Genomic DNA, 27,197 nt, shown 5'->3' on the forward strand with positions numbered 1-27,197 from the left:
GGGGTTTGTGTGGAGGGGACTTATCAGAGGCTGGAACCCATATTTTTATTTAAAAAAAAAAGGAGCATCCAGATCCCTCCCCCCGCAAGTCAGATTTTGGGCATCCCCTGCAACAAAAATGTCATTCTTGGTGAGATACTCCCAGAGGGAAATCTCGTTTAAAGAGATGCAGACCCCGCCACTTTCCTCATAAGGAATTTGCTACAAAGTTTGTTACAATCCTTACAGTGTACTACAGAGATCACCCGGGGGGGTTATTTTTTAACACAAGTGGAATTACCCTTTAAATATCAATTTCAAAATGTCAAAAATGTCCACATGGTTACGTTATTCATAGGAATCTGCAGCAAAAATAAGACCAGTACAATGTCTCTAAATGTATAACTTTATTTTCTATATATTTATAATCAGACATTTGACTGCATTTAGTATCAGTATGAATCGGGTTCATATGCAACAACCACAAAAGAATCAGCTTACAAAACACAGCATAATATTACTTCCGTCACCAACTGTGTGAATGAACAAACTGAAATGCTTAATACAAAAAAGACGACTCAGATTGTCCATATCCTGACATGTCGGTGATGAACGTGGAACGTGGAAGTCAAGCTCCATGTATTATGTCGGACAGCAAGGACATTAACCTTGGACTTGCACTGATACATTTGCTCTTACTTTACTATTGCATTTCCATACAAAGTGTACTTAATAGTTTTCCAGTTTATTATGTTCCCCAAAGACTTTGACTTTCCTTCATAGACCTCTTTGATGGCTTGGGGAGGTAAAACATAATTCCACAGTTGGACATCTGAAATTTCACCCACAAAGCTTTGTTTGGCATCAAAACTGGATCCAAATTTGTCCTGATCTTGGCCCAGGATCACCCTTCCACCTGGAAGAACCTGATGACCCTTCCGGTAAGTTTTACTTGCAGAGCGCTTGCCATCAAACCAAAAGGCCGTCAAGCCTGATGAAGACTCCCAAGTCACGCAGATATGTGTCCCAAAGGTGCTGAGGCCGGGTAAAGAGAATTTTGCTGCAAGTTCACTGCTGCCAAGATACAGGGAAAGCTTTCCGTCTACTTCTCTCCAAACGTTTAACTCATCTCGGTCATTGTGATAGGAGAATAGGATGATCTCCCGACGGCCGGACAACTCAGTGGAAACACGGAGACAAAGGGTGAATTGAGTTAAGTCTATTGGTACACTTGGGTGTAAGATTGCGTAATCCTGAACACCCTCTTCCAGAAATACCAGTGATTTTCCACTAAGACCTAAAAAAAAATGTACAAATTATAAGACAACTCAACAAAATGTGGTGCCTATGGTGAACATGGAATACAAAGGTTTAATTCTTAGATGTGGAGCACACCAAGGAGGACCTGGTTGACCACTAAAGGAATGCACCAAGGAGCACACCAAAAAGGCAGTCATCAAGAAGGTATGGCTTTGTGCCTTTTTTTTAAAGGAAACCTATACTGGGAGAAATGCAAAGAAGGTCATCACAGATCTCCTGAAAATTCAAGTTGTCTATCTGGCTTTGGTACTGTGACATCACCAATGTCAGAGGGAGGAGTCAGAAATGTAATGCTGTCTCAGTGAAAAATTGAACCGCTCAGCAGGTGGCCTCTGCTCCCTGTATGCATCTCTTGGTTTCATTTTCAATCGCAACAGGAGAATACCTTTAACCCCTTTGCACTGACTGTGAACATATTTGGGTCCTCGCAAAAGTGGGCTTTTTTCCGTGGGGCCGCATATATGCGTATTTCCCTTTGTGCTGGGAGCATTGTATCTTTTTCTTCTTGCAGGACAGGAAATGTAAACAAACCAAAGCATGTAATAAAAAAAAATTAAATAAAAAAATAAATAAACAAAGGGTTAGTGTTAAGGTCAAGGTCCGGGTCAAAGGTCACAGTGTGCATTAGACATGTGCACTGCCCAAAAACTTGTTTGTTTTTGGCTTAATTCGTTTGTGGTTTTTTTTGTTTTTTGGTCATTCGTTATGATCGCAATTCGTAAATTAGTAAATTTGTAAATTCAAAAATTTGTAAATCAGTAAATTTGAAAATTCGTAAGTTTAAAAAAATAAGAAAGAAAATCCGAAAATTCGAAAGAATAACTAAGTATTAAATTATAGGTATTGGAATTTCCTTTCAAATTTGGCTGTTAGTGAACGTAACGAATACGAATTTATCCGAAGTTACGAATTATCAAAAATAATGAATGTTGCATCTAAACAAATGGAACAGAACAAATTAATAATAAATAATAATAATACGTTTTTATTATTATTATTATTATTGTTATTTATTATGATTAATTTGTTTAGATGCGGCATTCCTTATTTTGGATAATTCGTAACTTCGGATAAATTCGTATTCGTTACTTCACTAACAGCCAAATTTTGAAACGAAATTCCAATACCTATAATTTATTGGTTAGTAACAGGTAAGTTATTAGTAGTTAGTTATTATTTCACGTTTTCGAATTTTCGGGTTGTCAGATTTTCAAATTTCGAATTTACAAGTTTACAAATTTAGGAGTTTTCGAATATTAGAATTTACAAATATTCAGGAAAAATTCAGTAAAAACGGGTTTTCGTTAATTCGGATATTTCCGAATTAGCAAATTTGTCAAAATTCGTTAAAAAACTAATTCGGAATGAAACTAATTGTACATGTCTAGTCTGCATAACAACAACTAGCATACATAGCATACACATATGTGGTATCACTGCAATGGTCAGAAGCAGGAGAATTTATTTTGGGTTGTTCTTAGGTAGTAAATTATGATAATAGAAAGAAATATACATCTAAATTAAAAAAATATATTTTTCTTACTATTTTGGGCTAATTTCCTTTGATAATAAAAAAAATTAAAAATCAGAAGATATCCATAACCATTTACCACCAAAAGAAAGCCCAATTTGTCCTGAAAAGAACGCGGTATAATCCAAAAGTAATTGTGATGACATGTACGGTTTTACGGACACATGTCAAAGTTACAAAATTGTGCAAAGGCATTTCAATTTGTTTTACCCTCAGGCGTGAAGGGCTTAAAATTTGAAATAATTTCACATTTATATTCACATACAGGGAAGACAGGTGACAAGCAGTTGACTAAAATAAGTTCTGAATGCCGTGATTTACCTTCTCTTGTCACAACCGTCTCAATTATACCTGACGGGGGACTTTCTGAAAGTGAAAAGAAAAAATACAGTAAGCATTTCTAAATATATAAACAAAATGGTTACACTTTTCTTAAAAATACTTCTACGTAAATCAACTTTTTCATCATAAAAATGTTCTGAAGAGAAATTAGGATTTTTTTTGTAATTAGTAATTCAGCAATCTATTTACTTTTCAGGGAGTGCTCAAATATTGTCCAATTGATTTCTCTTATTTTGCCAATTATGTGACCCGAGACAAAGGCTACCCTGTTTAAAATATAATTCAAAAATTAAAATATAAAAGTCTAAAGCCCCGTACACACGATCGGACTCTCCGACAACAAAACCATGGAATTTTGTTCGAAGGTTTTTGGCTCCAACTTGTCTTGCATACACACGGTCACACAAATGTTGTCCAACAATTACGAACGTAGTGACGTACTAGACGTACATGATATCTCCATTATGAACGCTAGTTTTACAGGACCGAGTGCTTCCGGCTCGTCCTCGATTCCGAGCATGCGTGTTTGTACTTTGGACTTTTGTCCGACGGACTTGTGTACACACGCTCGGTAAATCCGACAACACACATTTGTTGGCGGAAAATTTGAGAGCATGCTAGCCAACGTTTGTTGGTGGAAAGTCCGACAACAAATGTCCGATGGAACATACACACGGTCGGACTTACCGCCAACAAGCTCACATCCAACATTTCCCCTCGGAAAATCCGATCGTGTGTATGCGGCACAAGGCTATGTTAACACTGATCGGACACGAAAGTCGTACAACTTCCGATCCTGCCCTGTGACTTCATGTCTGACTTCCATGAAAAATTCAATGAAAGGGATCCGACTATACCAACACTTTTGAGTCTGGTATGAATCTTGAGGGGAGAAGCCCACTCCAAAATAAAAAAAAATGGTGTACACCCCCCTTCGGTCTGGTCTGGATTTTCAGGTGAAACTCCACGGCAGAAAAGAAACCGATGTGGGGTCCCCCCCCCAAAATCCATACAAGACCCTAATCCAAGTATGCAGCCTGGCAGGTTAGTAAAGGGGGGAGGGCGACAAGCGAGTGCTTTTATAAAGTAAATACACTGTAATGTTGACCTCTTCATCACAAAGAGTACAATGTGTCTCCTTTTCACAATGTGGCCTAGTAAAAGTGCTTAAATACTGTGTATGGAGTCATTACAATATTTTTCTGGTTTATTTCTGTGAAATAATACACTCTAATATTGATTTCCTGATTTCAAGCTGCCTAATGTCTACCAGTAAATCTGCAGCCTAGTAAAAACTACATAGGACGTAGAGAGATTGATTCAATAAGATACATGGAATACTGATACTTTAACCACTGGCCCTCCAGGAAATATACCCCCCTTCCTTTTTTTTGCTATATTGCAATGCCTACGGCACACCAAAGTTTAAAAAAAAACACGGCGTGGGGTCCCCCCCCCCCAAAATCCATACCAGACCCTTATCTGAGCATGTAGCCTGGCAGGCCAGGAAAGGGGGGCGAGCGAGCGTCCCCTCCCCCCTTCCTGAACCATACCAGGCCACATGCCCTCAACATGGGGAGGTGCATTGGGGCAGGGGGTCTCCCTCACCCCAATGTCCCTTGTCCCCAGGTTGATCATCATTAACCACTTCAGCCCCGGGAGGATTTACCCCTTAATGACCAGGCCATGTTTTGCGATACGACACTACGTCACTTTAACTGACAATTGCGCGGTCGTGCAATGTTGTACCCCAACAAAATTTATGTCCTTTTTTTCCCTCAAATAGAGCTTTCTTTTGGTGGTATTTTATTACCTCTGCGTTTTTTTTTGTGCTATAAACAAAAAAGTCCAACAACGTTGAAAAAAAAAATACAATATTTTTTACTTTCTGCTATAAAACAGATCCAATAAAAAATTGAAAAAAACGAATTTATTCATAAATTTAAATATGTATTCTACTACATATATTTGATTAAAAAAATCCCAATAAACGTATATTGATTGGTATAGCGTCTACAAAAGATGGGATATTTTTATTTATTTTTTACTAGTAATGGCGGTGATCAGCGACTCATAGCGGGGCTGTGATAATGCGGCGGACATTCTGACACTAACTGACACTTTTTTGGGGGACCAATGACACTAATACAGTGGTGTGTGCTAAAAGAAATGCACTGTCACTGTACTAATGACACTGGCTAGGAAGGGGTTAACATCAGGGGCATTCAAAGGGTTAAATGTGTGCCCAGCCAGTGTTTTACTATACTGTGTGAGGTGCTTTTACTAGGGGAAGAGATGGAATTTATTCCCTGCTTTGCAGAGACACAAACTCCATCCCTCTCCCCCCGTCAGAACAGAGATCTGCCTTGTTTGCATAGGCAAATCGCAGTTCTGTCTCTCTGCTCGATGATCAGCGTGTACCGACAAACATTGACTATCCGGCACCTGCCAATCGGCTTCAGCTGTGTGTAATGACAGTGAAGGCAAGCCGCTGGCGGCGCACATCCGCGCCCCTACCTGGAAGTGTCAGATCATGTATATATCTACGTGAGCCGGTGTACAGCCGCTGCCCTGTAGCAGTAAAACTTTTATAGGGTGGTTGGCAAGCGGTTAATACCATTATTTATTGTATAATGTGAGAACTCACACCAAAAGGTAGAGTTTTAAGGACTCAGCCACTCACTTTCTTCTTCTTTTTAAGGGCTCTCCTTGGCCAATTTTATTAAAACAAGTTCAGAAAAACACCACAACATGAGTTTCGCTCGCAGGGGTGTTCAGCATTTGTCTTCCATCCAAAACAAACATTCAGCCCTTCTGCACTTACAGCACTGCCGCTTTGGCCGTACACTCCAGGCCCTTGTCTGTTTTCTATAGACTGTTTGCTTACCAATGTTTGGACCTACACTTAGCAGCCCCTTGGCTGCTCTAACTCCCACCTCTCTCTTAAATGGCGCTCTCCTAACTCCTGGGCCAGACCTCCTGTCTTCCGGGGTGGAGCCCAGAACTATGGTCAGATCACTACTAAAAGACCCGCACACACCTGTGCAATCAGTGTGCTGGCTGCTCACAAAACCATGATTGGAGAGTCCATCACACCCGGATCACTTTGAAATCTCCAGGCTTCATGTTCCAAAACGGAGGTTACCGAAACACCGAGGAAACTGAAAAGTCTGCCTCATTGAGAATTCTGGGTCATTACCTCTTCCTAGACCCTGGCAGGGCAACGCTCTGCCACAATAGGAAGAATAATTCTGTTTAGGAAAGAATGCTAATACAAGGCAGAATGTTAATGCAGTAAGAAGCTGTAGACATCTTACCTTTGGAGGGTAGACCAAACACTTGGACTTCGCAGAGTGAAAGCTTTTCTTCCCGGTCCGGTATGATTACTGTCACATATTTCCCCTTCATTCCTTTACAGTTGAACATGGCAGTCTCCCCAGGGCCCAACGAATAGATGATTGCACACCTGTCCAAATGTAAAGAATCAAATTCTCAGTACTTTAAATTTTTGAGTCTGCTTTTTTATAGAACAATTGCAGCCAAATGTAGGCTGAGAGACCTGTTAGTTTATTATACGGCTAAATATTTGTGGACCCCAACCATCATATGTACAGTATATGACCTTGTTGGACATCCTATTCTAATACTATGGGCATTAACAGAGAGTTGGCCCCCCTTTGTGGTAATAACCCCCCCCCCACTGTGTTCTGGGAAGTCATTCTAGAAGATTTTGGAGTGTGTCTGTGGACATTTATGTCTATATGGCTAAAGGAACATTTGTGAGGTTGGGTTCTGATGTTGGATGAAAAGATCTGTCTCACAAATTGGCCTTCAAAATCATCCCAGAAGTTTTTGAGTTAGGTTGAGGTCATGGCTCAGTGCAGGCCCAAAAGATGTAAAAATTAGCTTTTGTTTATTAACATAGCAGTTTGGAAAGCATTTTGATTATTTATTTCATACCAACCTGGGATTGTTCCCCCATTCTCTGGAGTCTCCTATCCTGATCTCAGCCTCGTTGATCCGCTTCCAACAACAATCCTCCCTGTTGGTTACAGCCACAGAGAAGACCACATGGACTTCCTTCAGATCTACTGTCCACCAAGGACGTAATTCCCATATAGTTTGGCTGCACTGAATCTTGGAATAGTCGCTAGAAAGAGACCCATCAATGGAGTTCCTAGAATCCCCAAAATTGTTGTAGAGGCTGGACTGGGATGACGCTCCTTTTAAGGCCACATTAGGTGCTGAAAAGGTAAAAAAAATATATTATAGTTATAAATGAAGTTATAAATGTTCCTGGCGGGACCTTAACCCCCAATGGTATGTCTATGGGTCTCAAATTTATACTCTCTTCTAGGATAAAGAAAAGTGACTTGTTCTGCTGAAGGGTGGCACTGAGTAGAAGCTTCTGCCCTTTACATGTGGTCCATATGGTATACAGAAGATATCCATTAGCACTTGTTACCTTTATTGTATTTAAAATAATTAGAATTTAGTCCTAATGTGGCCAACAGTGGAGATAAGGCTTGGATTGAAATAAATAGGCAACTATATTGCTCAACATAACGCCAAGTAAGAGATATTATGACCACAGAAAGTGACTAGAGCCTCAGTTCCCCTTAGAATTCAGAAAGTGTTAAGACTCCTGAAGTCTGAAACCAGCTGTTAATATTCTTTAAAGCAGAGGTCTCTAAACTTTTTAAACAAAGGGCCAGTTTACTGACCTTCAGGCTTTGGGAGGGTCAGTGGCCCACTATGTCAAGTAGGAGCAGAAAAAGCCTCAGGCTTGGTGGTCAGTGGGAGAAAAAATCTACGTAGCACCTGTGGTCAGTAGAAGGAGGAATAGTGCCCCATCATTGGTATTAGTGGGAGGAATAGTGCCTCATCATTGGTGTCAGTAGGAGGAATAGTGCCCAATCATTGCTATCAGTGGGAGGAATAGTGTCCCATCATTGGTGTCAGTGAGAGGAATAGTGCCCCATCATTGGCATCAGTGGAAGGAATAATGCCCCATCATTGGTGTCGGTGGAAGGAATAGTGCCCCATCATTGGTGTCGGTGGAAGGAATAGTGCCCCATCATTGGTGTCGGTGGAAAGAATAGGGACCCACTGTTGTCAATAAGAGGAATTTTTCCCCACTGTTGGTGTGGGTGGAAAGAATGGTGTGTTATCATTGGTGTCAGTAGGAGGAAATAATACCTTGAATTAATGATAGGAATAGTGCCCCAGGGGCTGCATGAAGGCAAGCAAAGGGCTTCATTCTGCCCTTAGGCCACAGTTTGGAGACCACTGATGTAAAGGAATGTTACCTCCATTCGGAACTTCTGGTAGGTTTGCATCCATACTGATTACTTTTCCTGGAAAACAAAAGTGACGGGAAATAAGTTTCATATATAATGTAGTTCTAGTCTTCACTGCCATAAAAGTAGAACACTTTAATTTGTGTTTGGTAAAAGCTACATGCCGTGAGAACTGAAAAAATAGCTTCAGTGTAATATACATATTATTTTGGTATTGCATGCTAATTTCTATTTTTCTCTACATTGGTGTTTCAATTTTGTGAAAGGTGCATCTATGTAATAATAAAAAAAAAAAAAAGAAAAAAAAAAAGAAGGGGGCATGTCCCTCGAAACACGTCAGCATGTTTATTGACATTCTTTTGAACCAGAAGAATTTCAGTTCCTTGGTTTATGTACAACACTGTTGCTACTTTTACCTTTGTGAGTATGTACTCATTTTATCCTTCTGTAGCACTACCCCCCCATAGGAGTTGCAGATGTCAAGGTTCCCCACTGCTATACAGCCAGTCACACAGCGTTTCCTTCTTGCATACAGACACAGAAAGCAATCCTGTAGCTTGTTTTTTATTGTTTTTATTAAGGAGATAATAACTTGGATGGGCTTGGTGATTATAGGATCCCTAACTTGAAAACCGACAAACAAAACCAGGGACAACTTCCTCCCTATATACAGCTTCCACTTCTTCCGCCTGCACAAATTTGATCCTTTGCACAACTCCCCCGGGTTCACTCCTTTGGAACTAACAGTCTCTTTGGTTAGTTCAGCAACAGCCCATTACAGGCAGGAACTCTCAGTCCCTTGGCAAAGTAGAACATTTGGAGTGAACTGCTTCTTGCAACACCATCTGCTTTCCTGTAGACACTGATCCCAGTTTTACTTTCTGTAGAAATGCTAGCCCACCTGGCTGCTTCTTCTTCCCAGTCTACCCGACTGACACACACTGACACACACTGGAGACTTCCCAGGGCAAGTTTGGATGAAGACTTATGCACACTGTGGTCTTCAAAAGAGACTTGCTACAGCTGGCAGTCTCTTCCCTTGTCTTGTCTGTCCCTGCACCGTGCTGATCTGCTCACTCTGTCTCTGTTTGCTCTCTTCGCTGCCTCCCCGGAATGCTTTCCTCCAACTGCCTCCTGTGGTAGGATCCTTCAAGGCCAGCCTCCTGAGCAAGGTAAAACCCCTCCCCTGCAGGGGTCCCTCAAGGGCTACTAGCAGACTCCCTCAGCACTGTCTCTCCATCTTCCACCTGACTTCTTGGCTGGCATTGCTCGTTTGTATTTCAGGGCTCCTTAGCACCCTGCCAGGCTCATTTCCTGGAAATTGGCTAAGGGTCCCTAAGTATGCAAGTAAATTCTCCTAGCTTCCACCCACTAACATCTAGAATATTCTCCAACATTCTAGAACCAGGGGGAGGCACCAAAGAGCTGCCAGGATGAGTCATCCACCCCTAACCTCTAATAACCCTGACCTAGATTCCATGACTCAGGTTTAGCTCTGGGCCAGAGTAAATTTGCCTGTACTATCAGTATTAGCACAATAGAGGGTGCTACAATACAATAAAACAATGTTGATAATGCACTAGGTGCCCTCTTTGTTTTATTTTGTTTGTACATTGTAAATGCCAAATTAATGAGAAATGGCTTCAGCTAGGTCCTCAACACATAGAAGAACCCCCTCAACACATTTTGTCCATGTGGGGCTAATGTGACCTCTACGCAGGGGCGGACTGACCATTGAGCCACTCGGGCACTGCCCAAGGGCCCTGGGCCACTAGGGGGCCCCATCAGGGTTGCCAGCCTCAGTAAAACCAGGGACAGTATGTATAAATCTGTGTTTTTTTTACATCTGTCTGTGTATACTGTGTGTACATGTATGTGTATACTGTGTGATTGTATACTGTGTGATTGTATACTGTGTGTGTATACTGTGTGGCCCCATAATCTCTGATTGCCTGGGGGCCCCATGACTTATCAGTCCACCCCTGCCTCTACGATTGAGCCAAACATGAGCAAAATGCTTTAGGCGAGGTTCATCTATGGGGAGGACCTAGCTGAGGTAATTTCTCATTTATTTTACATTTACAATGTGCTGAGTCTGTGTGCGGTCGGTCGTCATTTTTCTGTAGCTTTAGTAGTTTGACTGACAAATACCAAATCTTACTGTTAGATGTTTCAGGCAATCCAAAGACCTGAACTTCACACAGGATGAGGTGTTCGGTCCGCCCCGGGATTGTCACTGTCACATAACGGCCAACCATTCCTTTACAGGAGAAAAAGACTGACTCTCCGGATTCCATTGAAGTAATCACCCCACACCTGATGAAGACCAGGGAAAGAAATAAGGTAACACAATTTATACAAAAAATATTTATAAATGCTACACTGTGACAGACCTAGCTGGGAGAGAGACTTTTGGAGGGGACTGAATGCTAGCCTCTTGCGGATCGATCGTGGGCCCTGGCATTTGGGGGAATGGTGCTCTTTGTGAGCTGTATGCCTGGGGACCCTTGAGGTGGTATTACTATGGATTCGGGTCCTGGTCCCCCCAGGTCACACAGACTCTGGGGACCCTGGATTTGCCATATTAGAAATAGTGGCTGATTCATAATGCTGGGACAAATACTGTTAGGAGATGCTGATGTCAATTCCAGCCACCTGTCTGTCTGTTGCCTGCTAGAATGTGTATTGTAAATAAGTCTAGTATGTGATCTAAGACTCATTAGATCCCCATTGTTGTTTGTGTTAATTAACTCTGCTATTGTGTGAAGAAGAGTTCTGTGTTGATTTGTGATAATGTTGATTGGGTTTTCTGAGCTACAAGACGGCCAGTCTGGCCTAAAGGTCATGTCTGAGTCATCTAGGCTGTCTAAAGAGATTAGTTAATTAGCCCATGTTAATTAGGTTTCTGGTCACAGGTGTATGTTCAGAGTAATATGAGCAGAAGGTATGCACCTCCTCTTTTACTGTATAAAAGAGCCCGTATTCCTTTCAATAAAAGAGATTCCTGGTTGAACTTACATACAGCCTGCCTGGTGTTTGTTCTGAGCTACACAACTGGATTAGAACGGCACATAGCTGTAGTTCTAGTCCCGGAGCATCGGATGACCGAACCATCAGATGTTGCGATCTGCAATCTGATTCTATAGCCGCAGAGAAGTGTCAGGAGAGTGGATCCGAGCGAGCAGGGGCTCGTTACATACACAAACCTTTAATGTCATTAAAATAGAAACATAGATACATGGTGGTCTATCCAGGCTTTTTACATTTTTTTCTTGCTTTGGGGGGTTGTATAGATCAGCCTTTTTGATTATTTTTAACATGAAAGAACCCTTGAAATAAATTTCTGGTTCCAGGGAAATCCTTCTAATAAATAATATATCTTTGGTTCACAATACATTGGAGTAATGTTCACTGGGAAAAATCCTTCTTACACTTTTGGCTATTGGGGAGAACTCCATCTTTATGGATAACTATTGTTGTCAGTGGTTACCTATCTGAGAGGCAGAAATTGCTATCTGCTCAAGAAATAAAAAGTAAGACATTTCTAATTCTTTTGTCTTTTGAAAAACTGTTGCTTTCCAAGTAAACCTGACCTTGGATTTAACACTCCTCCATTTTCTTCAGAGCTCCCAATACGAATTTCTGCTCCAATAATTCTGTCTTTGCAACATTCCAGCACCCGATTGGTGATGACTACAGAGAAGATCTGGTAGGGTGACTCCAGGTCCACCATCCACCAAGGCGACAGCTCTCTTTGGGTAATTGAACATTGCCCCATGATGTGATTATTGGCCAGGGAACCGTCATTGGCATTACCAGCTTCTCCAGAAGAAGAAAATGTGCTGGACTGGGAGGCCGTGCCATTCAGGGCTACATTTCGAACTGGAGAAACAAAGTTGAGATATTGATTTGTAAAAGTTAACATGAATAACCAAAACTTTCGACAAAGATCATACAAGAACCAAAGACACAAATGTATCACCTGCAAACAGTAACTGGGATAAAACTTTTAGTCTATTTGAAGGTTCCCAATATTTATTTTCAAGGATCATACATTATTATATTTAGCCTGCTAATGACTCAAAGTATCTCACTTGCATATCCCAAAAAAGCTTCAAAAATGTCAATACTCCTCTGACATCTCCCAGAGTCTGCGTTGACAACCCCCCCCCCCCTCCGCCATTGTTTGAGAAAGGTAAAATTGTTAACAGTTGAGGGAAAACTTTTATACATAGTATACAGAGCTAGATATTGGATAGGAGAGGGATTTTATAGGTGCTACATCAATTAGCCAGTAGAGTTGGGTGAACATTTCGGGGCGAGCAAAAGTTCAGCCTGACTAATTTTCTTGTTCAGCGAACACCCAAATTTGCAGGGCGCTGCACAGTGCATTCTAAGCCCTGATTGGGCAAAGCTTTGCCCAATCACGACACAGTGAATAGCTTGTTGTTAAGGAATGGGGCTGGGAAGCGACCCGCTGCTTCCTTAACAGCGGATGAGTCATCAGCTGTGAATGGGCTTCCCCGCTGACAGCTGAATGAGAAAAAAAAAACTTTGCTGGCAATTGAAAAAGGTGAAAAAAATCACGCCAAAATAAAAAAAAACACAGCTTGGGGTTCCAAAAAAAATCCATACCAGACCCTTATCTGAGCATACAGCCTGGCAGGCCAGTAAAAGGAGGGGGGGGTCGAGCGAGTGCCCCCTTCCCCCTCCTGAACCATACCAGGCCACATGCCCTCCACATGGGGGGTGTAAGAGTCCAGGGCTTACTACGCATGCACCAATGGCGCGTTGCCGCAAGAGGAAATCCGTGCCAATTGAGCATGCGCCAAAGACTCCTTAGTGCGCTAACCCGTACCTGCGCAGAAGACTTGATGGAAAAAGGCAGGAAAATGCCCAGGACGTGCACAGGAAGTGACTTCAACCTGAAGGAAAAATGCAGGAAATGCCCATGAGGCACACAGGAAGTGACATTAACCTGATGGAAAAAGGCGGGAAAACGCCCAGGAGGCACACAGGAAGTGACCTCAAACTTCCCTATATAAGCCCAGCCCAGACACTGCCAAATTGCTGGATTATCTTCAGTCCCGCCTTGTTCCTGTGCTAGTGTGCGATCTGTCTGAACTTGTTGTGACCTGGAAACCTATTTGACTACTTTTGATTGCTGCTTGCCATTGACCTCGAATTTGTACGTTGACCATTCTACTTCTTTGCCCCTTTATTACTCAGCTGCCAGATTGGAACCAACCTCGGCTTGGATCTCGATCATTCTTCTTCTGATTAACCCTTTGATACTTCGCTGCCCAACTGGACTTGACCTCGGCTCGGATCTCGGACTAAGGCTTGCATGGTGCTCCACACCACTGGCACCCGTGCCACTCGGTGTCCTCCAAGTCTCTGTCTCCATGTCCGGAGGCTTCAAGGACCCGAGGTGCAAGGGAGGCCTCCCCACTACTTCGGTCTCACATCAGGTACATGGCCCTCGTGACAGGGCGTGCTTTGGGGCCGGGGGTCTCTGCCCCCTCACAACAATGCACCTTGTCCCCATGTTGATCATCATTAAAATCACTGCTGCTTTAAAAACCATTGTTTTTTAATTAAAAAAATTGTATTGCTACATGTCCCCCAGGGAAGTACTTGTGCCTCCATACCCTTTTTATGGCCAAACACTTGCATATAAGCCTTCAAAATGGGGACTTTGATTTTTCATGTTCGGGTCCCATAGACTTTAATGGAGTTTGCGGCTCGGGGCCAAACTTTCTACCTGTTTGGGATCTCTGGTGCAAACTAAACAGTGGGGTGTTCGGTCCATCTCTTTTAGCCAGACATATCAGTGAAAATTCAGTAACATTTATTACAAATCCATAATGAGTTTTACAAAACTGTATTTGATAACATCCTCTGTAATTATTATGATGGCATTAACAAGGTCATCTATGCATTCTCTTCTACATGTTTCGCCACATGGCCTCTTCAAGCAGTATGCATACAGGATATTACCTTCCTGAAAAAGCCATGCGTCAAAACATGTAGAAGAGAATGCATAGACCTTTTTTAACCACTTATCGCCATCGCCATCATTGTATGTTGGTACTTTGACACTAAATACAGTTGTTATGGCAGCAGATAGTTGCTATAACCCCGGTATTTTCAACAACAGCGAGTGGCAGGCTTGCAGATAAAAGTGGTCTCTGCGGCGGACTCGCCACAAGATAACTTTTATCGGGGGGGGCGGGAGAGGGGCCCTCCCACCATGTTACGGTCATCTCCGCCACTTTCCGGAGCCGTCGGTAGCGGCAGAGACGATCGCGTCCCTCCCCCTGACAGGCCTGGAGCCGACTGAGGAAAAGATGGCCCCCGCTCAGCTCCATAACATTAAATGGCGGAAGTGACGTCAAACGTAACTTCCGCCCAATGGTCTTAAAGGGAACTTTTTTTAAAATTACATTTCATTTTTTTTTTTTTTTTATTGCATTTTTGTGTAAATGTTAGATCTGAGGACTTTTTGACCCCAGATCTCACATTTAAGAGGTCCTGTCATGCTTTTTTTCTATTACAAGGGATGTTTACATTCCTTTTAATAGGAAAAAAAGTGATCCAAAAATTTAAAAGGACAGTGCAAAAAAAATAAAAAGTAAAATAAATAAGAAAAAAAATAAAAATACTTTTAAAGTGCCCCCCCGTCCCGCTGAGGTCGTGCGCAGAACCGAACGCATACGTAAGTCGCGCCCGCATATGAAAATGGTGTTCAAATCACACATGTGATGTATCGCCGTGGTCATTAGAGCGAGGGCAATAATTCTAGTACTAGACCTTCTCTGAAACTCTAAACATGTAACCTGTAGAAATTTTTAAACGTCGTCTATTGAGATTTTTAGGGGTCAAAGTTTGTCGCCATTCCATGAGAGGTGCAGTTTTGAAGCATGACATGTTGGGTATCAGTTTACTCAACGTAACATTATCTTTCACAATATAAAAAAAATGGGCTAACTTTACTGTTGTCTTATTTTTTAAGTCAAAAAATGTATTTTTTCCCAAAAAATTGCGCTTGTAAGACCGCTGCGCAAATACGGTGTGACAAAGTATTTCAACGACCACAATTTTATTCTCTAGGGTGTCTGAAAAAATATATATAATGATTGGGGGTCCTAGCAAAAAAAAAAAACCTGATTTTAACTTGTAAGCAAGTGTCAAAATGAGGCTCGGTCCTTAAAGCGGGAGTCCCGCGAAAATTTTTTTTTTAGATGTCAGCAGCTGCAAATACTGCAGCTGCTGATTTTTAAAATAAGGTCACTCACCTGTCCCGGGGTCCAGCGATGTCGGCACCCGAGACCGAACCGTCCCTCGCTCCTTGGGTGCTGCCGCCGCCATTCTCAGTGAGGGAATCAGGAAGTGAAGCGTTGCGGCTTCACTTCCCGATTCCCTACTGCGCATATCTCCTGGGACCTGTGTCTTTCCCAGGAGACAGCGGAGGAGTGCGGGAGGGGGCGTGACTCCCGCAGGAGTCTATTCCCGGAAATGGGTGCAGATACCTGTCTTAGACAGGTATTTGCACGCCCCTGACAGGTGTCAACCTGTATCCGATGAGCGGAAGTTCCACTTTTGGGTGGAACTCCGCTTTAAGTGGTTAATGCCATCATAATATAGATTTCTATATGGATTTGTTATAAATGTTATTGAATTTTTAACTGTTAAATCTGGCTAAATCAATTAGCCAGATTTAACAGTTAAAAATTTAAAATCTGTCTCCTATCCAATATCTACTTTTGTATCACTTTAGAGGATGTGGTGCTGTTAAAACCTTTTTCCTTTCATCCGCACATAAATCTTGAACATTTTATACATAGTAGCCAACTTTACCAATCTAGAAGATACCCCACCTCGTGCTCATGCTCATGTGTCAGCACACAGATGGATGATGACAAGTAACTAGCATGCACTAACATGTTGGTGCATCCATGTGCACCAGTGCGCATGTCCATGCATGACCAGTCCTGGGAATGGTGCCAAGCTGCCTTGATGTGTGCCAATCGCTGGATGTTCTTCAGCTACCCGTGACCTGTGTTTCTGTGTTTTTGCTGTTGTTATCTGACCTCTAGTTGCTGACCCGGCCTACTCCTGAGCTTGCTTTGTGGATTCTGGACATTGACCCTGGCTTGCCCCTGACCACACTCTGCTGTCTTCTGGGTAACAACCTTGGCCTGCTACCAGACTATGCTTCCCCTGCTCTTCGTGTATGACTCTGGCTTGGCTACTAACATCCTTGCTGCGCATCTGTGCTGACCCTGGCTCGCCATCTGACCATGTTATTGATCCCATTGAGTACCTTCGTCTACCTCTGACTGTGTGTCCTCACAGTCTCTCTACCAAGCTTCCAAGGTCCAGTTCCCGAGTGCCTTCCTGTGGGTCGCCATCCTTGGTCCTCCTCTGGTGCGCCTGAACTGCTGCTGACTGCAGTCCTGAAACAACCGCTACCTGCTACCTGGTTCACGGCATCCATGATTCTTTGTGTCCTGTGTCCCTGATCCCGCACTCAGGGGTACTCGGACCAGAGCCACAAGGGGAAGCCTTCTTGTCACTTCGGCCTCCAACCCAAGTACGTGACACCATGACTCCCAGCAAAAAAAGCCTTTTTGTTTTCCTCATATATACTATTTATATAAAGCTTTTTAATCCTTTTTAAATAAATAATAATTCATTTTAATAATTAGTATTAAGAAGGCATCTTTATCTGCTCATATAGAGTTGGAGATATTTCTGTCTCTAAAGCCAATAAATGGAGAGCCCTGGCTAACACATACAGTAAGCTAGAGTCTAAGACACAATCCCTACTTTACATACACATTTCTTCTCTTCGCTCTTCAACTTGCTCAGCAAACACTTGAACTTCACAAAAATTCAAATTTTCTTTTTTTTTGGGTATAACAATAGTGACAAAACGTCCTTCCATCCCATTACAGTCATAGATGAAGGTCTGTCCATTGGGGATGGAGACAATTTTAGCACACCTGGAAAAGAAAAGAACATTGTACCGTGCATCATGAGGGATTAGCATCAGTAGTAAGGGGTACAGAAAAAAAAATGCCAATACAATACATGTACTACAATAATTGACTTTCTGATCTCAAACACTTATGAGAGCATCTCAGAATGGGGAAAGAAATTGTAATTTTTTTAATTTTTAAGCACAGATTTCTGCTTTACAAACACAAGGTTTTTTAGTCCCAGATGAATGGACTTCTACATGGCACCAGAAATGTGTATGCCACTAATTTTCTTTTTGGATCCATTCATTAATTGAAGAATTTCATTTTGGATATATTCGTTAATTGATCCGATTCATTTTTGGAATTTGCTTTTTATCTTTAGTTTCGTTCGGAATAGATGGTTGTTAAGGAGCAGGCAGCCGCAGGGTCCTTAACAACCATGACTTATCTGCAGCTGTGGCGGCTGGTGCTGGAGGATATTTGGGAGGGGGGGTGGCTGCGGGTGGGCCCCTCCAGGTCCGCTCTTACCTTATGGGCGGAGCCCTCAATTGGTCACGGTTTCCCTGGTCCCCTGGCGCTGTTGCTTCTTTTTTGACTTGGTCTTCTTTCCGGGCTCTAGGTCTTTGGCCTCCTGTCCTGATTGGCGGGGGCAGGAAGCAGGAAGCCGAATGTTGATTTGCTGGTATCGCAGGGTCGGGGGGTTTGGAGCGCAGGGCACAGAGGACATCATGAAAATTGGGGCCTCGGGCTCTGGTCACGTGCTTGTGAGGGGGTGACAGACCTGGTAGAGACCTGTTGGTCCAGTGCCCCACACAGTGCATGGCCACACACATTCAGTTTGATTGTGCAGTCTAGGGAGGCGATTGTGATGGCTGGGGGGGGGGGGGGTTGGTGCCCCTGCGCTCCTTATGGACCGGCCACCACTGATTTGCAGTTAGTGTGATTTCCCCACTGACAGCAGAATGTAAACAAACAAGCATTAAAAAATAAAGAAGAAAAAAACTGGGTGGAGGTCCCCCCTCCATCAATACCAGGCCCTTTGCGTCAGGCATAGATTTTAAGAGGACATAAATGAAAGACTCATGTAGCTAGGTGTGTAATTGCCATCATCCCTTTATTATAAGAAATTGTTAGATCTTTAAATTGGGATTTTTAAGACAATTTAAAGAAAAAATTGATGTTTAATTTATTAAAAAAGTTTATTTAACAATATCAATTGATTAAAGACTTATAGAAAATATTCGACATATATACAAAAACCACAATAATTAAAAACATTGCATGATATAGTATGAATTGATGGTCCTGAAGTGGTATTTCCCAACTACTAGCTGTTCTGCCATCGGTATGTAATGCAGATGGTAATAGGTAGAGGGGATATCCGAAATAATTAAGCATACGCAAAATCTTCTTCAGGGATTTATACCACTTCTGAAATATAAAATACTTTCATTTTAGAATCCATACATATGAATTCCATATATAACACATATATACAGTATATTGAAATTACAATGCATGAACACTTACATTCTATATATATATCATTGGTAGAGGCATTCCTTCAACCAAAACATAAATTATCTGCATAACTTGCCCTTCACATTGTACAGGACCGCCGGATACTATCCAAAAGGTATGGTACCAAAGAAAAGGAATTAGAGGTATTCAGACTGCAAAAATAAAACAAAAAAGAGGTGATAAATCCACTGGGTGATATACATATCAACCCAGTTGAATACTTGATCCATGCAGATAGCCATTAACCAGATGGAAAACAAGCAGCCCAAAATATTTGCACATGAAATGGAAAAAAATACTTTCTGAAAAGAACCTCCCAAAACATGCTGTCCAAGTGCAGAACAATCCTCATAGACGTCTGACCTCCTGCCGCCTACAGAGTGCGCGGCTCCGCTGACATTCATCCACCAGAACTGTGTGGAAGAAAAGAATGGCACTAGCTGCCATCCTCGGCATCTCCCTATATTGCGCATGCGCGCCGTACTGACGCCACATGTGACGCACCGTACTGGCGTCATGCGTTGCCACATCATATCCGGTCTGTTTTGCCTGAATTGAAACCATCCAGAAAGGGTCTGAAGCTCTCAGCCTCATTGAGACCTGGAGGGGTTGTGGCATTAAGATCCTATCCGCATGGATCAAGTATTCAACTGGGTTGATATGTATATCACCCAGTGGATTCAACGCCTCTTTTTTTTGTTTTATTTTTGCAGTCTGAATACCTCTAATTCCTTGTGTGTCATACCTTTTGGATAGTATCCAGCGGTCCTGTACAATGTGAAGGGCAAGTTATGCAGATAATTTATGTTTTGGTTGAAGGAATGCCTCTACCAATGAGATATATATATATAGAATGTAGGTGTTCATGCAATGCCATTTCAATATACTGTATATATGTGTTATATATGGAATTCCTATATATGGATTCTAAAATGAAAATATTTTATATTTCAGAAGTGGTATAAATCCCTGAAGAAGATTTTGCGTATGCTTAATTATTTTGGATATCCCCGATCTACTGATTACCATCTGCATTACATACCGATGGCAGAACAGCTAGTAGTTGGGAAATAACACTTCAGGACCATCAATCCATACTATATCATGCAATGTTTTTAATTATTGTGGTATTTGTATATATGTTGAATATTTTCTATAATTCTTCAATCAATTGATATTGTTAAATAAACTTTTTTATTAAATTAAAAATAAATTTTTTCTTCAAATTGCCTTAAAAATCTAAATTTAGAGTTCTAACAATTTCTTATGCCGCGTACACACGGTCGGACTTTTTGTCTACAAAAGTCCGACGGACGCCGATGGACTAAAGCTGGCTGACAATCCGATCGTGTGTGGGCTTCCCCGGACTTTCAGCGGACTTTTCCAGCCTCAAATCTGACGGACTTTAGATTTGAAATATGCTTCAAATCTTTACGTCGTAACTACGCCGGACCCAGAAATCCGCTCGTCTGTGTGCTAGTCCGACGGACAAAAACCCACGCTAGGGTAACTATTGGCTACTGGCTATCAACTTCCTTATTTTAGTCCGGTGTATGTCATCACGTATGAATCCGTCTGACTTTTGTGTGATCGTATGTAGGCAAGTACGTTCATAAGAAAGTCTGCTCCAAGTCCGCCGCAAGTCCGCCAAAAATCCGTCGAAAGTCTGTCGGACAGGCTGTCGGACTTTTGTGGATGAAAAGTCCGACCGTGTGTACGTGGCATTAGATTTTAAGAGGAACCTCACACCAAAATAAAAAAAAAAATGGTGTGGGGTCCCCCCCAAAATCCATATCAGGCCCTTATGTCTGCATGCAGCCTGGGAGGCCAGGGAACGGTGGGGGGGGATCCTGAGGACCACAACCTGTTACTAACAGACAGCAAAACCCATTTCCACCATGAGGAGCTCTGGTGAATACTATTTAGTGTTTAGACCCGCACCTCAAGTATGCCCCCATCAGGGATGACCTGCTTGTGTACTTATCCTGCTGGCAGGGCTGCTTTTAGAAATCATGGGGCCCCCCTAGCCCCGGCTACACCCCACTCAACCCCTAGGGTGCAGCAAAACTGACTTTATCCACCTACAGCGCAAAAATGAAAATGAAAGTCCTCCTCTGCTCCCACCTCCTGGGCCTCCATGTTGGCTTGATGGGGCTGAGGGAAATTTAATTTAAGCCCTGGTAAGCAAGTAGGAACGGAGGTTTGGTCTAGTAAAATCCATTTATAGATTTACATAAAAATGAACAATAAAGCTGCCCTGGGCCCCCCCTGCTTAACTGATGAGGCCCTGGGGCCAATACAACAGGACTAGTTATACTGCCTTATCAGTGGCCCTGCCTGCTGGTCAGTGGGAGTCTCTGTACCGCTATAGCTACTGGTTTCTGAGTCTGACCCTTGACTGTGACAGAACCATAAACAGCCTAATGCAATGTCACGCTCATTACAGGTATAGGGAATGAACTTAGTAGACAGTATTAAAATGCTACAAATGTCAATGCCTCCATCTTACATGGGATTCTTTACACCACCTCGCTCTTCAGAGTCTCCGATAAGGATCTCAGCTCCATTCAAGCGGCTTCCACAGCAGTCTCCGCGGTTGGTGATGGCAACAGAAAAGACTCGCATTTTGCTTAGTAGGTCCACACGCCACCAAGGACCAAAATCAATATGTGTGTGGATGCAGCTTCTGTCATAATAACTTGCAGATTTGTCCCCATCCACGGCTATTTTAGCAGATCGGGTGTGATCATAGTAGCTGGACTGGGAGCAGAGGCCACGTGGAGCAACATTGACAGCTGGAATTAAAGTTTGGAAACCAATTACTAATATTTCAGGTCCTTCATCAGCTTGGTCCATGCACTTGGCCTTTATTAGGATGGTTAGGGTTAGGGCTGGGGTTGGGGTTGGAGGTTAGGGGTAGGGTTAGGGTTAGGGCTGGGGTTTGGGTTGGGGTTGGTGGTTAGGGTTAGGGCTGGGGTTTGGGTTGGGGTTGGGGTTGGTGGTTAGGGTTAGGGCTGGGGTTAGGGGTAGGGGTAAAGTTAGGGGTTAGGGTTAGGGCCTTTATTATAATTTTATCATTTCTTCTGTACTAAACCATCAAATTGTTTTGCTACTGTTAGAAGACAATTTCTAATTAATACTAAGGCACTTACCCAAAGGCATACCAAACCACTAGAGCTGAACGCCCAAGGTGCATCGAAAAAGTGTGCAAGGTCTTAGGCTTGGTTCACACTGCTGCGACTTGAAAGTCGCGTGACTTTGCCAGGCGGCTTCAGTGCAACTTCAGTGTGACTTGAGTGCAACTTGAAGAAACTTCAGGGAATCCCCAGGTAATCTGCTTGTAATGTCGGATCCAAATCACATCAACATAGACGAGGATTCGACTTGGAGGTGACTTCCATTAAAGGCTATGGGCACAAGTCGGAGAGAAGTCGTCTTGCGGTAGTACGGGAACCTTTTCTAAAGTCGGAGCGGCTTCAGTAGCGCTAATTAAGACCGCTCCCGTTGACTAAAATTGGACTTGGGGTAGACATGTGCAGAACGAAAAAAAATTAGTTTTGTTTCGTTATTTACATAAATTAGTTTTGTTAAATTTGTTTAATCCATTTAATTTGTTTTCTGAATTAATTTTGGTTATTTTTATGTGAATCAATTCAAATGATCCGAATTTGATTTAAAATCTATTCGAATAGTTTTAAATTCAAATTAGAAAAGTTTTTGAATTAGAATAGTTCGCGAATTCGAAAAAGTTTTCTAATTTGAATAGTTTTTGATTTGTTTTCCAATTTCCAAAGAGAATAAAATAGAACAGAAAATGAAGGATTAGAATAGAAAAGATATAGTAGAATTGAAAAGAATACAACAGAAAATGAAAGAATATAATAGAGTGAAACAGAAACAGAAACAGAATTCAATAGAATAGAAAATAAAAGAACAGAATAGACTAGAATAGAACAGAATTAAAAAAAAAAACAATAGAATAGAAAGAATATATTTCCCAAAATTCAAATAGAATCAATTCAAATTTGAATAGAATAGAAAAGAATAGATTAGGCTAGAACAGAAAATAACAGAATAGTATAGAAAAAAACTGAATAAAATAGAATATAAAGAATATAACCATCTTCCTATTCTAATCTATTATTTTTTATTCTATTCAAATTCAAATTGATTCTATTTGAATTTCGGGAAATGATTATATTCTTTCGATTCTATTGTTTTTGGAATTCTTTTCTTTTTCTATTTGTCTGTTCTATTCTTTTCTATTTTATTATTTTATTTTCTATTGTATTCTTTTCTTTTCTATTCTAATCTTTTCTATTCAAATTTGAATTTATTCCATTCGAATTAGAGTAGTTTGCCAATTCGAAAAGTTTTCTAATCCAAATAGTTTTTGATTTGTTTTCCAATTTCCAAAGAGAATAAAATAGAATAGAAAAAAATAGAATAGAGTAGAAAAGAATATAACAGAAAACAAAAGAATATAATAGAGTGAAACAGAATTAAATAGAATAGAAAAGAAAAGAACACAATAGACTAGAATAGAACAGAATAAAAAAAAAAACAATAGAATAGAAAGAATATAACTAGAAAAGAATAGATTAGAACAGAACAGAAAATAACAGAAATGTATAGAAAAAACAGAATAAATTAGAATAGAAAGAATATAACTATCTTCCTATTCTAATCTATTATTTGCTATTATATTCAAATTCAAATTGATTCTATTTGAATTTTGGGAAATGGTTATATTCTTTCTATTCTGTTTTTTTTAATTATTTTCTTTTTCTATTTGTCTGTTCTATTATTTTCTATTCTTTTCTTTTCTATTCTATTTTTTTTGTATTCAAATTTGAATTTATTCCATTCTAAATGCAAATGTTGGAAGATGGATACATTCTTTCTATTCTATTCTATTGTTTTTTTAATTCTATTTTTTACTATTATATTACAATCTACTCTATTCTTTTTTTTCTATTCTATTCTTTTCTTATGTATGTGAATTCACATTTATTCTATTTGAAATTCGATTTTCAGAAGATGGTTATGTTCTTTCTATTTTATTCTATTCTTTTTTTTTAAATTCTATTCTATCAGTTGTGGCTACTCCAATAAGTGTGCGACAGGCTGTGAGAGCTATTAGAGTCAGAGTGCCGAGGAGCCGAAGTTGTGAGTGAGACAAGCCTGAAACTGAAGACTGTGAGAGTGAGACAGGCAGCGTGCTGGAGCTGTGTAGGGCTCGGTTTCTATGAGTATGTCTTGTCATGTGACTTGGGACTGCAAAATCACATGACAAGTCGTACCTCCCATGATTTCCAATGGGTACCGTTCATATCTGTGCGACTTCAAGTCGCAGCGACTTCAAAGTAGTCCCTGCACTACTTTGGTCCCACTTTGATGCAACTTGAAGTCCATAGACCTCAAGAATAGGGATGAGCCGAACACCCCCCTGTTCGGTTCGCACCAGAACATGCGAACAGGAAAAAAATTCGTTCGAACACGCGAACACCGTTAAAGTCTATGGGACACGAACATGAATAATCAAAAGTGCTAATTTTAAAGGCTAATATGCAAGTTATTGTCAATAAAAGTGTTTGGGGACCTGGGTCCTGCCCCAGGGGACATGAATCAATGCAAAAAAAAGTTTTAAAAACGGCCGTTTTTTCAGGAGCAGTGATTTTAATAATGCTTAAAGTCAAACAATAAAAGTGTAATATCCCTTTAAATTTCATACCTGGGGGGTGTCTATAGTATGCCTGTAAAGGGGCGCATGTTTCCCGTGTTTAGAACAGTCTGACAGCAAAATGACATTTTGAAGGAAAAAACACATTTAAAACTACCGCGGCTATTGCATTGCCGACAATACACATAGAAGTTCATTGATAAAAACGGCATGGGAATTCCCCACAGGGCAACCCCGAACCAAAATTAAAAAAAAAAAATGATGTGGGAGTCCCCCTAAATTCCATACAAGGCCCTTCAGGTCTGGTATGGATATTAAGGGGAACCCCAGCCAAAATTTAAAAAAAAAATTGACGTGGGGTTCCCCCTAAATTCCATACCAGACCCTTCAGGTCTGGTATGGATTTTAAGGGGAACCCCGCGCCAAAAAAAAAAAAAAAAAAACGGCGTGGGGTCCCCCTAAAAATCCATACCAGACCCTTATCCGAGCACGCAACCTGGCAGGCCGCAGGAAAAGAGGGGGGGACGAGAGTGCGGCCCCCCCCCCTCCTGAACCGTACCAGGCCACATGCCCTCAACATTGGGAGGGTGCTTTGGGGTAGCCCCCCAAAACACCTTGTCCCCATGTTGATGAGGACAAGGGCCTCATCCTCACAACCGTGGCCGGTGGTTGTGGGGGTCTGCGGGCGGGGGGCTTATCGGAATCTGGAAGCCCCCTTTAACAAGGGGACCCCCAGATCCCGGCCCCCCCCCTGTGTGAAATGGTAAGGGGGTACTTACCCCTACCATTTCACTAAAAAACTGTCAAAAATGTTAAAAATGACAAGAGACAGTTTTTGACAATTCCTTTATTTAAATGCTTCTTCTTTCTTCCTTCATCTTCTTCTTCTTCTGGTTCTTCTGGCTCTTCTGGTTCTTCCTCCGGCGTTCTCGTCCAGCATCTTCTCCGCGGCGTCTTCTATCTTCTTCTCCTCGGGCCGCTCCGCACCCATGGCATGAGGGGAGGCTCCCGCTTTTCTCTTCATCTTCTTCTCTTCTTCATCTTCTTCTTCATCTTCTTCTTCATCTTCTTCTTCTCTTCTTCATGTCTTCTCCGGGCCGCTCCGCAGTCATGCTGTGGCATGGAGGGAGGCTCCCGCTGTGTGACGGCGTCTCTTTGTCTGACGGTTCTTAAATAACGGGGGGCGGGGCCATCCGGTGACCCCGCCCCCCTCTGACGCACGGTGACTTGACGGGACTTCCCTGTGACGTCACGGGGAATGCCACAGGGAAGTCCCGTCATGTCACCGTGCGTCAGAGGGGGGCGGGGTCACCGGGTGGCCCCGCCCCCCGTTATTTAAGAACCGTCAGACGAAGAGACGCCGTCACACAGCGGGAGCCTCCCTCCATGCCACAGCATGGCTGCGGAGCGGCCCGGAGAAGACATGAAGAAGAGAAGAAGAAGAAGATGAAGAAGAAGATGAAGAAGAAGATGAAGAAGAGAAGAAGATGAAGAGAAGAGCGGGAGCCTCCCCTCATGCCATGGGTGCGGAGCGGCCCGAGGAGAAGAAGATAGAAGACGCCGCGGAGAAGATGCTGGACGAGAACGCCGGAGGAAGAACCAGAAGAGCCAGAAGAACCAGAAGAAGAAGAAGATGAAGGAAGAAAGAAGAAGCATTTAAATAAAGGAATTGTCAAAAACTGTCTCTTGTCATTTTTAACATTTTTGACAGTTTTTTAGTGAAATGGTAGGGGTAAGTACCCCCTTACCATTTCACACAGGGGGGGGGCCGGGATCTGGGGGTCCCCTTGTTAAAGGGGGCTTCCAGATTCCGATAAGCCCCCCGCCCGCAGACCCCCACAACCACCGGCCACGGTTGTGAGGATGAGGCCCTTGTCCTCATCAACATGGGGACAAGGTGTTTTGGGGGGCTACCCCAAAGCACCCTCCCAATGTTGAGGGCATGTGGCCTGGTACGGTTCAGGAGGGGGGGGGGCCGCACTCTCGTCCCCCCTCTTTTCCTGCGGCCTGCCAGGTTGCGTGCTCGGATAAGGGTCTGGTATGGATTTTTAGGGGGACCCCACGCCGTTTTTTTTTTTTTTTTGGCGCGGGGTTCCCCTTAAAATCCATACCAGACCTGAAGGGTCTGGTATGGAGTTTAGGGGGAACCCCACGTCAATTTTTTTTTTAAATTTTGGCTGGGGTTCCCCTTAATATCCATACCAGACCTGAAGGGCCTTGTATGGAATTTAGGGGGACCCCCACATCATTTTTTTTTTTTTTTTTTTTGGTTCGGGGTTCCCCTGTGGGGAATTCCCATGCCGTTTTTATCAATGAACTTCTATGTGTATTGTCGGCAATGCAATAGCCGCGGGTAGTTTTAAATGAGTTTTTTCCTTCCAAATGTCATTTTGCTGTCAGACTGTTCTAAACACAGGAAACATGCGCCCCTTTACAGGCATACTATAGACACCCCCCAGGTACGAAATTTAAAGGGATATTACACTTTTATTGTTTGACTTTAAGCATTAATAAAATCACTGCTCCTGAAAAAA

The 27,197-nt window shown here is 42.2% G+C and overlaps 1 protein-coding gene across 2 annotated transcripts in view; it reads right to left on the reverse strand.

The window, feature by feature from the left end:
* Window positions 1-371: 371 nt before the first annotated feature.
* The window catches only part of LOC141102647 (uncharacterized), a 101,424-nt gene continuing 74,598 nt past the window's right edge, over window positions 372-27,197 (reverse strand). For both annotated transcript variants that reach the window (XM_073591555.1, XM_073591554.1), the window contains exons 24-32: window positions 21,490-21,775; window positions 17,314-17,480; window positions 12,066-12,354; window positions 10,634-10,788; window positions 8,482-8,529; window positions 7,137-7,416; window positions 6,490-6,638; window positions 3,152-3,196; window positions 372-1,276 (exon numbers count right to left, since the gene is read on the reverse strand). In XM_073591555.1, coding sequence (XP_073447656.1) covers window positions 675-1,276; window positions 3,152-3,196; window positions 6,490-6,638; window positions 7,137-7,416; window positions 8,482-8,529; window positions 10,634-10,788; window positions 12,066-12,354; window positions 17,314-17,480; window positions 21,490-21,775 — 2,021 coding nt within the window. In that variant the 3' untranslated portion in view covers window positions 372-674. The remainder of the gene's footprint in view (window positions 1,277-3,151; window positions 3,197-6,489; window positions 6,639-7,136; window positions 7,417-8,481; window positions 8,530-10,633; window positions 10,789-12,065; window positions 12,355-17,313; window positions 17,481-21,489; window positions 21,776-27,197) is intronic.

This window comes from Aquarana catesbeiana, linkage group LG07, assembly GCF_042186555.1.
Source record: "Aquarana catesbeiana isolate 2022-GZ linkage group LG07, ASM4218655v1, whole genome shotgun sequence".
In the NCBI taxonomy this organism is placed as follows: domain Eukaryota; kingdom Metazoa; phylum Chordata; class Amphibia; order Anura; family Ranidae; genus Aquarana; species Aquarana catesbeiana.